The 14,146-nt window shown below is 47.5% G+C and overlaps 1 protein-coding gene across 1 annotated transcript in view; it reads right to left on the reverse strand.

The window, feature by feature from the left end:
• The window catches only part of BPI (bactericidal/permeability-increasing protein), a 30,334-nt gene that overhangs the window by 14,221 nt on the left and 1,967 nt on the right, over positions 1 to 14,146 (reverse strand). Inside the window, exons 2-8 of the mRNA XM_010829170.1 lie at positions 11,805 to 11,919; positions 10,391 to 10,519; positions 8,439 to 8,600; positions 6,923 to 6,986; positions 5,154 to 5,217; positions 3,629 to 3,720; positions 196 to 372 (exon numbers count right to left, since the gene is read on the reverse strand). Coding sequence (XP_010827472.1) covers positions 196 to 372; positions 3,629 to 3,720; positions 5,154 to 5,217; positions 6,923 to 6,986; positions 8,439 to 8,600; positions 10,391 to 10,519; positions 11,805 to 11,919 — 803 coding nt within the window. The remainder of the gene's footprint in view (positions 1 to 195; positions 373 to 3,628; positions 3,721 to 5,153; positions 5,218 to 6,922; positions 6,987 to 8,438; positions 8,601 to 10,390; positions 10,520 to 11,804; positions 11,920 to 14,146) is intronic.

Below are 14,146 nucleotides of genomic sequence, written 5' to 3' on the forward strand. Positions count from 1 at the left end.
GTTTTACAGATGAGGTTCTTAGAGGCTGAATAACCAACCTAAGGTCACCAGGATGGAAAAGAGGGGATCTGGGGTTTGAACTCAGGTCTGGCTGACTCCAGAGTTCAGAACTCGATGTTCCTGGCTGTGAACCAAGACTCAGAACCAGACCATCTACTGCACTCTCTTCCCACATTCACTCCCATTTGGCCTTACCATGTCGTCTCTGAGGGTCAGATTCAGGGCTCCAGCCTTCTGATACACGAACCCGGCCGTGTTGAAAAAATACTCAGAGATGCCCAGGTACACCATGCGGTCGTGGTCTGAGGGAAAGGCCAGCGCTGGCGGGGCAAAGGGCGGGGGCCTGCGGTGGGCCAGACTGAAAAACTCCCCCTGTGGGCAGAGGCAGTAGAGTGAGCCTGGGCATCCTTCAAGAATTACAATTCAATGTCTCCATTCCAGGAAAAAAATGCGCTAAGGATACTAATCATGGATTCACAGAGGAGAAAGCCATGGCCTGAGACTAACAACAGCATTGCATGCCTCCTTGTGCTAATTTCTAAGTGCTTCTCCACCAAGGCTGTGTGGTAGACGAGATCACCCGCATTTTACAAGACAGGATGCTGGTTTCCCAGGTGGCTCAGTGGTAACGAATCTGCCTGCCAATGCAGGAGATGCAGGTTTGATTCCTGGGTTGGGAAGATTCCCCTGGAGAAGGAAATGGCAACCCACTCCAGTATTCTTGCCCGGAAAATTCCATGGAGGAGTCTGGTGAGCTACAGTCCACGAGGTCACAAAGAATCGGACACAACTGAGTGAGTGAGCACACAAACACACTCTGAGGCTTGGGAAGGTGAAGTGGCTTGCCCAAGCTCACTTAAAAGGGTGAGTGCCAGAGTCAGTGATTGAACCCAGACATCTGGATTCTGGCAAGCACATTCCTAACCATGCCATGGTCTCTGCCTCAACCTTGCAAATAAGTGCAGAAATTCTCCTAAAAGAACAAGGAGAATTCTGTTTGTTTTCACTTATCAAATTAGCAAAATATTCAAGAGAGAGGTAAATTGTTTTAAACGTGTGTGTATTTTAAACTGACACTATCCAGTTTTTGGTGAGAGTATTCATGGGCTCCTAGGGAATATGTTTACATTTCTGAAGAGCAATTTGGCTACGCATTGCAAAAAACAGATCATTCACTTAGCTGAAAAACAATAATGTTGCGTTATAAAATAGCAAATTGTCGATGGATACATATGTTAGAATACCATTTATGTAAATTGTGCTTTAGTCACTAAGTCATGTCTGGCTCTTTGTGACCCCATGTACTATAATCCACCAGGCTTCTCTGTCCATGGGATTCTCCAGGCAAGAATATTGGAGTGGGTTGCCATTTCCTTCTCCAGGGAATCTTCCCGACCCAGGGATTGAACCCGGGTCTCCTGCATTGCACGCAGATTCTTTACCGACTGAGCTATGAGGGAAGCCATTTATGTAAAATTAAAGGCCTAGAAAACATACTATATAAGAATTATTGACACCAGAGATAGATAGCAAAAGTATAAAACGTCAGGTGAGGACACACAGGGACATCATCCACGTGATTCCCTGCGGGGTAGAGGGTCCCCAAGGGGGCCTCAGCTATTTACTTCTACAGTATTTCATCTCAAGAAATATTAAAGGTAAATACGACAAAGTAGTAACACTTCTAAAATCTGGGTAGTGGGTATGTGATAATGCGTAATATTCTCTGTACTTTTGGATCATTATTTGCCGTTAATGACCATGACACCCATCTTATAGAGTAAATATCATAAGCAACTCTTAAAAATAGCTGCAAAAAAGACAAAAAATAAAAATAACGGGTGGACTTATGTACCAACCAGGAACCATCTCTAATATATATCACTAGGTAAGAAAAGAAAGTGAAGAACAATGCAAACAGATTCTCAGTAAAACTAGATGGGCTTTCGTGTAAGTGTATATGAATGCTCAGGACCAGATTAATACCTGCCATGGCTGACAGCTATCACCTCTGGGCAGGAGCCCCGAGTGGGGGTGGGGGGGGGCCAGTAAACAGGACATTCTCATTCGCTAGGGATAATCAGGTATTGTTTTAATCCTTTGTTCCATCTTATCACTTAGATTTTTTTTTACAAGTATGCTATTTGGTCCAGCAATTTCACTTCCAGAAAGTAATCAAAGATGGGCAGAGACACAGCTACAAGGATACTCATGGCAGTTCTGGTTACACTTGTGGAAAAAATGGAAAGAGCCCAGACATCCCAAGAGGGGGCACTGTCTACGTAGCTTATCACAAGCTATCCACTGAAAGACCCAAGAGCCAGTGAAGGGACTAGGGGAGGACATTTCACTGATGGATGTATGCCTTGCACCATTCTGGTTTTAAAAGTTGTAAAACATGACTTGTATACATATATATGTTTATATATGTTGTTTCTGTGTGTATTTGTTTCCAGGCCTACATGTGTGTATTTTTGTTTCTGCCTCTTTTACATGTGTGCATGTGTGTGTGTGATTTTCTGTGTCTAAGCAGAGGAAAGGACTGGCGGGTTGGAGAAGTGTAATTTGTGTGTCAACATACAGGCCTCAGTCATATTATTAGGGTAATTTCTCTTTCCTTCTCCCCTTCTTTCCTCCCTATTTATTTCTTCTGCTCCTATGTGGTTTCTACATTTTCTTCCAGACTTTAAATGTGTTTTAGAGAAAACAAGCAAAAATAGTAAACAGACACACCCCTTGTGGAGGGATTGAGGTACATCCGGAGGGGATTCAGAAAGTGGGACTTATTCCAGCTGAGATGGGGGACGGCTGCTTGGGGAGTGACATCCCAGCCCAGACCCACTGGAGGATAAGAAGAAGATGGCTGGGAAGAGGAGGGGAAGGAGGAGAGGGGAGTCCAAGCAGAGGGAATGGACAGGATGAAGGCCCTAAGGTGGAAATTAGCTGGAAGTGTTGAGGAGGTACAAGGCCAGTGAGCCTGATTGGAGGGTAGAGAGTGAGAGGGAAAGTGGCGTGAAATGAAACTCACTCACTCCATCCATCCATCCATCCAACCATCTAACCATCCATCCATCCAATACACATTTACAGAACAGTTATTACACGCCAAGCATAGTTCTAGGTGCTGTGTATGGTAAAGAACAAAACAATCACAGCCCCTTCTCTTTCATCGTATTGAGGGAGACAGGCTTGTGACTGCGGTGTGTGTACATGAGTAATAAGTGCGGCTGAGAAAAATAAAGCAGGATATAGGGGAAGAGGAGGGTACTGTTTTAGCAATGCTGGTCTGGGAGGGCTTCTCTAGGGAGAGGATACTTGAGCAAAGACTTGAAGGAGGGAAGAGAGAGCTGCTGTCGATATCTGGGTGAGAGCCTCCTGGCTAGAAGGAGCAACAAGTGCAAAGGTCCTGGGGAGGCAGCAGTCATGGTGCATTTCAGGACTAGCAGGAAGGTCAGTGTGATTGGAGCCAGGAGAAGGCATGGAAGGTGGACTGGGGAGAGTGGTGAGGATGGATAGGAAGGGGGTGGGGTCATTGTAAGATTTGTTTCCAAGGACGATGGGAAGCCGCCAGGTGTGGGGGTTCTGAGGCAAAGGCGTGAGGGTGTACGATTCTTGATATGAGTCTCACCTTCAGCAGCCAATCCAGGTTATTGGCTGTGGCTCTTGGAGGTGCCACCAGTGAGTAATCGACCCCAGCCACTTTGTCTAGTTTGGTTGTCACTAGGGGAAAGAAGATGGACCATGAGCTGGCTCCCCATGGCAGTATCTTTGGAGCCTGGGATGCAGACTCAGCACCTCCTAAAGTTAAATACAGACCTGCAGTGCTAATTCCATTCCCACTGCCTCCAAGGAGCCCTCCTCCCTGTGCGCCCCTCAAAGGAAAATGAGCCCACACCCCACATTCCCAGAATCATCAGCTCCCTCCCTTCTTCCAACAGCCCTGAGACATGGCCAAAGCAGAGTCAAGGAACAGAATGACTTGGGCTTCAATTGAACTCTGTGTGACCTTGGACAAGTCCTTTCACTTCCTCTGAGCCACTTGTTTTCATTTGTAGGATGGGGTACTAACGACTTTGCAGATGCCCTGTACATGGTAGGGGCTCAAAAGCCAGAAAGAGTCATTATTGCAGTGATAACATCCCAGGCAGAGCCCAAACCGGCTTCAAGTCTGATTGGTTTCTTTGTTTCCAGCATTAATCAATGAGGATTAAATGAATATTGGTTTCTCCTTTAGCCCTGCTTTCCCATGTTAGAGGGAATAAACTGAGTCTCAGAATACGTAATTAGTCCTGGATGGCAAAGCTTGTGAGTGACAAGGCTGGGACTCAAACCAAAATCTTTTTCCTGCCCAGTGAGGCTAAACCTGGGACCCTGAAACTGTGTTGAATACACCCAGGATGAGCTCTGCACCTGGAGGGGCTGGGACAGTGCCCGGAAGAAGGAAATGTATCTGAAATGGACAAGTACCACGTGCAGGCCACATTAGGCTCTGTGGGGAGGCAGCCCTGGTAGAAGTTTGGGGCACAGGCTCTGGAGTAGGAAAACCTGAATTTGGATCATATTTCTGCTTCTTACTGGCCCTGTGAATTTGGGCAAATCATGGCTCCTGTTTCCTGGTGTAAATTTGGCAGAAAACAGTGATCTCAGTGTGGCATTGGGAGGCCAAGAGGAAACATTACTGCTGGGTACATGACACATGTTGACACTTGGCCAGATGGGTCTTCCTGCACCTTCTGCAACCCTTCACAATTTACTGAGCACTTGGGGAAAGAGAAGACTGTGTCCATTTTAAAGATATGGAAACCGAGTCCTTGAGAGGGCAAGTGACCAACCTCAGATCTCAGATCAGCTATGTATCTCTGGCTTCAGGGGGCTGTGGGTACTTGTTGTTTGTAGGGAAACCTTGTAGGGTTTCTCTTCCATTTAACTCCCAGACCTGCTACAAGGACCTGGCCCCAAGGGATCTGATACTAATTACCATTTGAAAATAACCTGCTCTACTCATTCGCACCCAAGCCTGGCCTGCCTAGGAAACTTGCTGGCTCCATCACACTCTCCCTATCTCCCTTCTATCCCAACTTCCCCTTCCCCCTTCTACCCCAGGTTCCCCCTCCCCTTCCACCCCAGCCTTCTTAGCCTTGCCCATTTCTTACCTGGCAACGTCTGGAAATAAGGCTGCAGCTTGGAGGACACGGTACTAGTCACCACCTCGCAGATCTTGGGAGAATAAAAGAAAAAATCAGCGAAGGCTTCCCATAGTGGACAGTGTCCTTTAGGAATAATTATCTGGACAGGTTTTGCTTGTCTTGAATGTTTCCTTGAAAATCATGTAGCTACTCAAGCTTCCCTTTTCTCTTTGAGCTTCTGAGGAAGCTTCACCAGGAAGCTCAGAGTCCAACATATAGCTTGGAAATAGTAGCTGTATATGACTGTATGGGGGCTTCCCAGGTGGTGCTAGTGACAAAGAACCTGTCTACCAATGCAGGAGGTACAAGAGATGTGGGTTCTATCCCTGGGTCGGGAAGATCCCCTGGAGAAGGAAGTAGCAACCCGCTCCAGTTATCTTGCCTGGAAGACCTCATGGACAGAGGAGCCTGGCGGGCTACGGTCCATGGGGTCATAAAGAGTTGGACATGACTGAACAACTGAGCACACATATGACTGTATGAGATGCATATCTGCGTTTTATTTCCTACTCAGATTCTAAAACCCATTTTATAATCTACTATGCTGTGCATTTTGACCACCATGCATGGGTATTTTTTTCTCTTAATATTTGACAGAGTGCTTTCAGATAGATGGTTGATATCTCCTTACCCACATTGTCAGCGTCTTTGACTGGAAGACCAAGGTCTCCCATCTGGAAGACTGCACAAGCCTCCTTGGTTTCCCCAAGACTCCTGCCCTGCTCTTGGCCCCTCCAGCCATTCTCACGGCAGCTAGACTAATTGATCTAAAGCACAGATCTGGCCAGGTCATCCCCTTGCCTAATACCTTCAATGGCTCCCCACTACCCTCTGGAGAAAACCCAAGCTCACTTGGCTTGGAAGACAGGCTCTGGGGTTTCCTGGAAGCTGATGGTTTATTAATGGGAAGCTAGCTCAAGAAACTACCCCTTTTCTCAGCTGAAGAGGTTGGCTTGTAGGGGATGGGGGTTAGAGTGAAAGCAGAGCTGGGGGGACACACTGGTCTGTCTGTCCTTCATACCAGTTCCAGCCTCAGGACATAGCTTGGCTACACTCTAGTCTAGCAGCTTCATCAGCTGCACGTTTTCTGGGTGGGGCTTACCACCAAGGTGGAGAAGGCAATGGCACCCCACTCCAGTACTCTTCCCTGGAAAATCCCATGGACAGAGGAGCCTGGTAGGCTGCAGTCCATGGGGTCGCTAAGAGTCGGACATGACTGAGAGACTTCACTTTCACTTTCATGCACTGGAGAAGGCAGTGGCAACCCACACCAGTACTCTTGCCTGGAGTATCCCATGGACGGAGGAGCCTGGTGGGCTGCCGTCTATGGGGTCACACAGAGTTGGACACTACTGAAGCGACTTAGCAGCAGCAGCACCACCACCAAGGGGGTTCTGGGGTGGGGGATGAGAAAGGAGGCCGGAGGGATATGAGGGTTCAGCAGGAAAGAACAGTAGTTTCTCTGCAGGGAGGGACGACCTCGGGGAAGGCAGAGGTGACTCAAGTGTGGGGCAGTTTGCTGAGGGTGCGTGACATGAACCTTAGTCTCTTGCTGGATTCCCAGGAAAATTGACATGACACATTGTAGAGCTGGACTTGCGCTCCCTAAGGGCTGTAGGGGACTGCTGAAGAGGTCTGGATGAGAGCGAAAGTGTCCCGAGATGCGTGAGGTCTGCGGACAACGCGGGCCCCACCCACTTTGACGGGGGCGGGCTGAAACTCTAAGCCCCTCCTACCTTGCTGGTCATGGACTTTTGGAGCAAAGACTCGATTCGTTTGCGGAAGAGTTGGATCAGCCACCTGGATTGACATGTGGGGACAGGCGTGAGGCTTTCCAGGTACTCCCCAGGCTGTGCTCAGAAGGCTGCCTCATCTGGGAAGCCTTCCTCCCTCTCCCGAAGAGGCCTAACCGCCCTCATCCCTGGGCTCCGACTCTGTACACCCCCATCAGACCCTTCTTCTACTGTGTTCAGTGACTGGTCATGAGGTTATTTCTTACACAGGTGCACAGAGGGAACCCTGCCCCGTCCCAGCCTCATTCCTCACCACTCCCTCTCTCTCTGTCCTCCAGCCCCAGCTCAGCCATGTCCTCCTGTGTCCTCTGTTTCTTCCCACCACAGGACCTTTGCACACGCCGTTCACTCTGCTTAAAACACCCACTGTCCCCAGTCTAATTAACTTCTACTTCTTTTCATCTCAATTCAAATGTCATTTCATCAAAGAACTGGGCAACCGCCAGACTAGGTCAGAACCTTCTGTTCTATGTGTTCATCACACGTTGTACCTCTTTTTCCTACTTCTAATATCCTTTTGTAATTCCTTGTGAGCCATTCATTAATGCAATGATTTGATTAATGTCTGTCTTCCCCACAGGCTGAAGCTTCAAGAGAACCGGGACTGTGAAGCTAAGAATCCGGGGGCTGGGAGTCCTGGATTGAATCCCTTCTCAATTCTCATTAGGTATGAAAACTCAGGCTACTTCCTATTCTTTCTGTGCCTTGATCTTCTCCTCTGAAAGTGGGGGTAATAATAGACTAACCTCATAGAGTCTTTGTGTGGACAGGATGGGATAAGGCTCATGTCTGAACAGTGCTAGGCATCCATCAGCCCTCCAATCACTGTCAGCAAGGCCAGATTTTTAGTGACCACTGCTTTTTCTTGAACACAATGAACAAGCCTCATGCACAGCAGTTTCTTAGTTGATATTTGTTAGTTGGATGGAGAGATGAATGCCTACAGGCTTGTGATAAGGATTAATAACTTGGTGCACTGAAAGTGTTTAGTGCAGAGCCTGCAGCATAATAAGTGCTCAGTAAAAGTTTGCTGAATGAATATTGAATGAGCAAGGGACCCTTCAAGGCAGGGAGGGGGTGTTCCATCTGTGAACCTTTGTATCTTCCTTACATCTGAGACCTTTGGACAAGGCTGACATGGAAGTGGCATTTGGGATGTGCTTTCTGAATACAAGAATGATTAGGATAATCCTGTCCCTCCTCCCAGGACTTCCCAGGTGGCTCAGTGGTAAAGAATCCACCTGCAGTGCAGGAGATGTGGGTTCAATCCCTGAGTCGGGAAGATCCCCTGGAGGAGGAAATGGCAACCCACTCCAGTATTCTTGCCTGGAGAATCCCATGAACAGAGGAGCCTGGTGGGCTACAGTCCATGGGGTCGCAAAGAGTCGGACATGACTGAGTGATTGAGCATGCATACACATTCATCCCTCCTCCCATCCACAGCCCCAGGAGGTCATACCCCAGGCTGCTGCCAGAGATGTGTATGCGGACGGTGTTGATGCCACTGCTGCAGCTGGAGCAGGTAACAGTGGAGTGGCCCGAGGCAGGGTCATAGCCCAGATTCAGACCCGCCAAAATAGAGATGCCCTCCACACTCAGGTCAAAGTTGCCGCCGAGTTTGCTGAAGGGAAACACAAAGACGAGACTTGGAGCAAGCATTTTCTCCCCTCTGCCAGTCAAACTTCACACCAATGCTGGAAGGTAGGTTTTGCTATTATCCCCACTCAGGATGAGGAGATGGAGTTCAGAGAGGGAAGGCCGCTTGCCCAATGTCACACAGCAGCTGAGTGAAAGAACCAGAATTCCAACTCAAAGTTTGAAGCCATGTCTGCCTGGCAGAACCTCCTCTTATCCACTGCCTCAGCCTCTGCTGTGTGGCACTGGGAGTGTTTCTCAACCTCTCTGAGCTTCAGTTTCCTTACTCAGACCTTGGACCAGCAGTGGGACACTGGTTTTGCCACTAGAAAGCTGAGTTTTGGGGAGGGACGTGTCTTTAATTAATTAATGACTTGGTTCATTAAATGGGGTTAATAACTACTCCCTCCTGAAGTGAGTTTGGGATAAGACAGTGGATGTGAATGTAATTTGTCAACTCTTCTATAACGTGAGGAAGTATTGCTATTTATTTGTTTATGATCAGTAAGTGAAATGATGGATGTGAAAGAGCTCACATGAAAAATTAAGCAAGTCCCTCTGCTGTATAACACAGGGAACCCTGCTCAATGTTATGTGGTAGCCTGGAATGGGAGGGAAGTTTGGGGGAGAATGGATGCATGTATATGTATGGCTGAGTCCCTTTGCTGTCCACCTGAAACTATAACAGCATTGTTAATATAAAATAAAAAGCTAAAAAAAAAGAAAAATGAAGCAATGCTTATTGTGGGGAATGCCAGATCAGCAGTCCTTATAACGAAGGGCAGACCTACGCCTCTATCCTCATCAAAGGGTCTGTTTGCTCCCTGGGTTCCCCACAAAGGAGAAGTTGCTAACATGACAGGTCAGTCTGGGCCACTGTCACCACTGCACAGTCACTGCAGTGAGAGCCCAATATTTAGATTCACAGTTGTGGTTTGGATGATTGGCCCCAATTTTCACCCTCCCTGCGTCCATACCCTCTCCATTGCCTGTCTTGGGAGGATACGTGTGTAATTCCATGTTCTTGACTTTGGACTTGGGCACGTGACTTGTTTTGGCCAATGGTATATGAGTAGAAGTGACTATGGACCAGTTCAAAGTCTAGGGCTTAGCATGCTTCTGGTTACCCTTTTTGCACCTCTGCTGTCACTAAGAACATGCTCTGTGTAGCTCATTCATTGGTCCAGGGAAGACGAGGAGATACATGTTGAACAGGGCCACCCCTAGCTGAGGCCAACCTATGGCAGGGAACCCCAGCCAACACATAGATACATAAGTGAAGATATATGACTTGCTTTAGGTCACTGAGTTTGGGATGGTTTGTAACACAGCAATTGCTAACTGATAAAGGGGTAAAGTAAAGGTCCCACTTAGCCTTCCCTCCTAAGCCATATGTACCAACTCAGCCTTGCTGGTGTCCTGCATTGAGATGTGGGAACATGCTCAGCTATTAACCAAGAGTTATGTTAAAACTTCAGAGAAGGCAGTGGCACCCCACTCCAGTACTCTTGCCTGGAAAATCCCAGGGACGGGGGAGCCTGGTGGGCTGCCGTCTATGGGGTTGCATAGAGTTGGACATGACTGAAGCTACTTAGCAGCAGCAGCAGCAGCATGTTAAAACTTCTTTTGTGAAAAATTTTCCCAGTAGCTCTGAGGGGGCAGATGGTATTTGGCCAGGCAAAAATTCGGCATGCTTGAGATCTTGGCTCTCTTCTCTTCCAAGTATCACCAAGAGCTTACCCCCACACTCAACAAACAACAAGCTTGGAAACTCACATGAAATTCTTTCGTGCCTTCCATTTTCCTCTGATCTTGATACTGGCATCTCTGATAGAGAGATCAAGGCCCTTATCTGGCAACGGTCTTATCTGGGAATTGGGAATATTGAATCCTTGAATAACCATGCTGCAAGGAAGAAATGATCAGTTAGTCTCCTTAGGGTCCCCACAAGGACTCAGTCAATGGTCAGTGCAGACTCATTCCCCTCCAGCCTGGTCCTTTATCCCATCCATTTTAAGAGAGCCCAAAAGTTATGATGAGAGCAGCCTTGGGAACTCTGTGGCTAGGCTTTAAAGTCAGACAAATCTACATTTGAATCCTGCTCTTCATTTTACTTTTGTGTGATCCTGGCCACATCGCTTAATCATCCTGAGTCTCAGTTTCCTCATTTGTAAAGTGGGCACAATAACTTCTGTCTTGCAGGGTGTGTGATAATCAGTGAAGATAACAAATGTAATTCCATTGACTACATGTTCTGTAAGGGGTGGAATGTGTCTGTCTTTTTTTCCCTATTGTACTATAGCAAAGCCTGCTGAATCAGACACATAGTAGGTGCTCAAAAATATCTGCTAAGTGAGTGCATAAAATTCGTTAGAGGACATTTATGGGTTTTCTCCCCAGCACCCACATCCCTCTCTTGTTGATAACAGAACTGCCATTTTTGCTTTGGAGGAACTCTTCCCCACATCTAGCCCATGCTGCTCCCAAGAAAGTTGACTTCACAGGTCATCTTCAGGGGGTGGAGCTTGAGACTTCAGTACAAGCTCATTCGTGTTTTCTATTCCCTGGCCACAGTGATTGGTCCAGCACTGTGTATGGACCTAAAACGGACCAATAAGAGTGAATCTTAGGAGTTTTGCTTGAGTGGTAAGAAGATGGTACCTTCCTCCTATAGGGCTGGAAGTGCTGAGAAGATGCTGATGGCCTCTTTATAGGGACATCCTACCTGAGAATTAGCCTTTCCAGAGGGAAGAGATGCTGAGAGATGGCAAGAGAAAAACAAGGTCCAGTGATATTTGAGCCTTCCTCAAGCTGAACCTGAAGCCAGATGATCCCAGGGACATCTCAGTCCTCTGAGCCCCTACATTCTGGTTAAGGTCATTTCTGATTAGGTTTTCTGTCATAGAAACCTCACCTCCACCCCTAATCCCAATTAACATAAGGGCTTGGCACAGAGTTTGGGGATTTATGACATCCCCTCGGGAGTCACAGTGAGTGTCTGAAAGACAGTTTGGGTGGTTTCTTCCACACGCAGCTTGGGGACTGTATCCCCTCGGAATGATGTGAACATTAGCTTTGGGATCCTCTAACCTCTCTTAGTTTAGGAATTTGTGGGTCTATGAATCTACGTCTTGGTGGCCCCAACACACGACAGTCCTGAACACGGAGGACTGAGCAGGACAGGGCTTACCTGAAGAAGCTGTATTGACCTTTCCCGAGGTACTTTATCTTAAAGTTTCCTGAGAAATTGGGAATTGTTATCTTTTCCAACTCCTTCTGCAGAGTAAGCACTCCCTGCTGGCAGGCTGAGAGGAGAGAGAGGAGGCAGAGGTCAGAGGCATGTAGCTGGTTCATAGCAGAGACGATGGGATTGGAAAGGTCAGTTAAGGGCTCTTGTCAATGTCCCGATAATAAATATTTTCTGCTTTTTAGATCTTACTGTCTCCGTCACAACCACTCAGCTCAGATGTTATTGTACAAAAGCAGCCATAGACAGTAAGTCAATGAATAGGTATGGCTTTGTTACAATAAAACTTTACTGATAGAAAATGAAATTTGAATTTCACATCAGTGTCACTAGTGGTAAAGAACCCGCCTGCCAATGCAAGACACATGAGAGACATGGGTTTGATCCCTGGGTCAGGAAGATCCTCTGGAGGAGGGCACGGCTACCCACCCCAGTATTCTTGCCTGGAGAAACCCATGGACAGAGGAGCCTGGCTAGCTGAAGTCCATGGGGTCGCAAAGAGTCGGACACTGAAGACTGAAGTGACTTAGCATACACAGCACACACATCATTTTCACACGGCCTGAGACCAGATTCTCCTTTTGATTTTTTTTTCCAGCCATTTAAAAATGTAAAAGCCATGCTTAGTCCCTGGGCCATACAAAAACGTGGTGACAGATTTGGCCTACGGGCTATTGTTTGCCAACACTTAGTTTGAAATATCACCCACTTCAAACACCCAGTCATGCATCCTATGGGTGTTTATTGATCATCTGCTCTGTGCTCTGCCTTCACAGATACTGCGTCTCTCCGGGTTTTGGATTCTCTTGCCACAGGATCTTTGCATGCACCTTTCCCACTGCCTGGGAAACCTTTTCCTCTCATCTTCACCTGGTCAGCTTCTAGTCATCATTTCTTCTAGGAACTTTCTCTGGTCTATCAGAAGAGTGCTATCCTTGTTATCATTCTCACGATGCTGTGGGTATCTCTTTTGGAGCTCGCATTACCTTTTGTAATTATGCAACTATTCATGTGATTTTCCGATTAATATCTCTCTCCCCTACTAGATGTAAGCCGCCCAAGGCCAGGGACGGATGTCACAGACATCCGCCACATTTACCACAGGGACTAGAACCTAATACCTGATGGATGACTAAATGAATGAATGTCCCCAGGGTCAGGAATTCTGCCATCTGTTATTACGTGGTTAACAGCGTCAGAGAACCAGTTAGATGGCAAACACGTTAAATGAGAAGAGTAAGCAGTAAAATGATGAATCCCAGGATTTGTGTTTTTCCAAGAGCCAGTTAAGCATACTAATAATAACAATAGTAATAATAATAGTAACAACAACAACATTTATCAGGTCCTTACTCTGTTCCTGGCACAGTTCTGGGCTCCATGCATGTATTAAGTTACATACGTGTAACTGAACATACGCGAATCTGAACAATCCTGGATAATAGGTCTTGTTGAAAAGAACTGATTTGGAACCCGGGTCTCCCACACTGCAGGAAGTCTTTACCAACCGAGCCACCAGGGAAGAAGCCCAGTGGGTCTTGTTACACCTCCCAATTCACAGAGGAGGAAACAGGCTCAGAAAGGTGACCACACAGCTGACAGGTGAGGGAGGCAGCATCTGAATTCAGGCCTTCTGTTCCCAGAGCCCATGCCCTGGGACAGGCCTTCTGGGGATCCAAAAGTAAACCAAGCACAGACTGGCACTGCCCAGAGAGAAATGAAAATGTGGGATGGCCACCGTTTGTGGAGCTGCAGGGGCTGGGTCTCGAAGGGTCTCTAATGCCAAGACCAGGACGCCTTCTGAAGGCACTCGGGAGCCACTGAATAGTGTCAGTAATGAGGGTCCTGAACCGATATGCTGCACCTCAGGACACTCACTGGTGGCTGACTGGGGTGTGAGTAGAAGGAGGGACCGAGGCTGCTCTGACAGAATGTGAAGACGTTTGGGCTTAAAGGCTGAGCCCAAGTATCTGCTCCCGGGAAGCAACCAGAGGCACCCCAGGTCTGGGTACAGGGCAGGGGCATAATCCTTTCTCCTAGCTCACGGGGAGCCTTCCGTCTGCAACCCTGGGATTCACAGGTGTCCTGCCTGGGCTGGGGCAGGAATTCAGGGATGGAATACCAGGTCTCCTTGGTCCTGTCTGGGGCTTCCCTGATAGCTCAATTGGTAAAGAATCCACCTGCAATCCAGGAGACCCTGATTCGACTCCTGGGTCAGGAGGATCCTCTGGAGAAGGGATAGGCTACCCACTCCAGTATTCTTTTTTTTTTTTTTTTTTTTTTCC

This window comes from Bison bison, unplaced genomic scaffold (genome assembly GCF_000754665.1).
Source record: "Bison bison bison isolate TAMUID 2011002044 unplaced genomic scaffold, Bison_UMD1.0 scf7180017864500, whole genome shotgun sequence".
Lineage (NCBI taxonomy): Eukaryota > Metazoa > Chordata > Mammalia > Artiodactyla > Bovidae > Bison > Bison bison.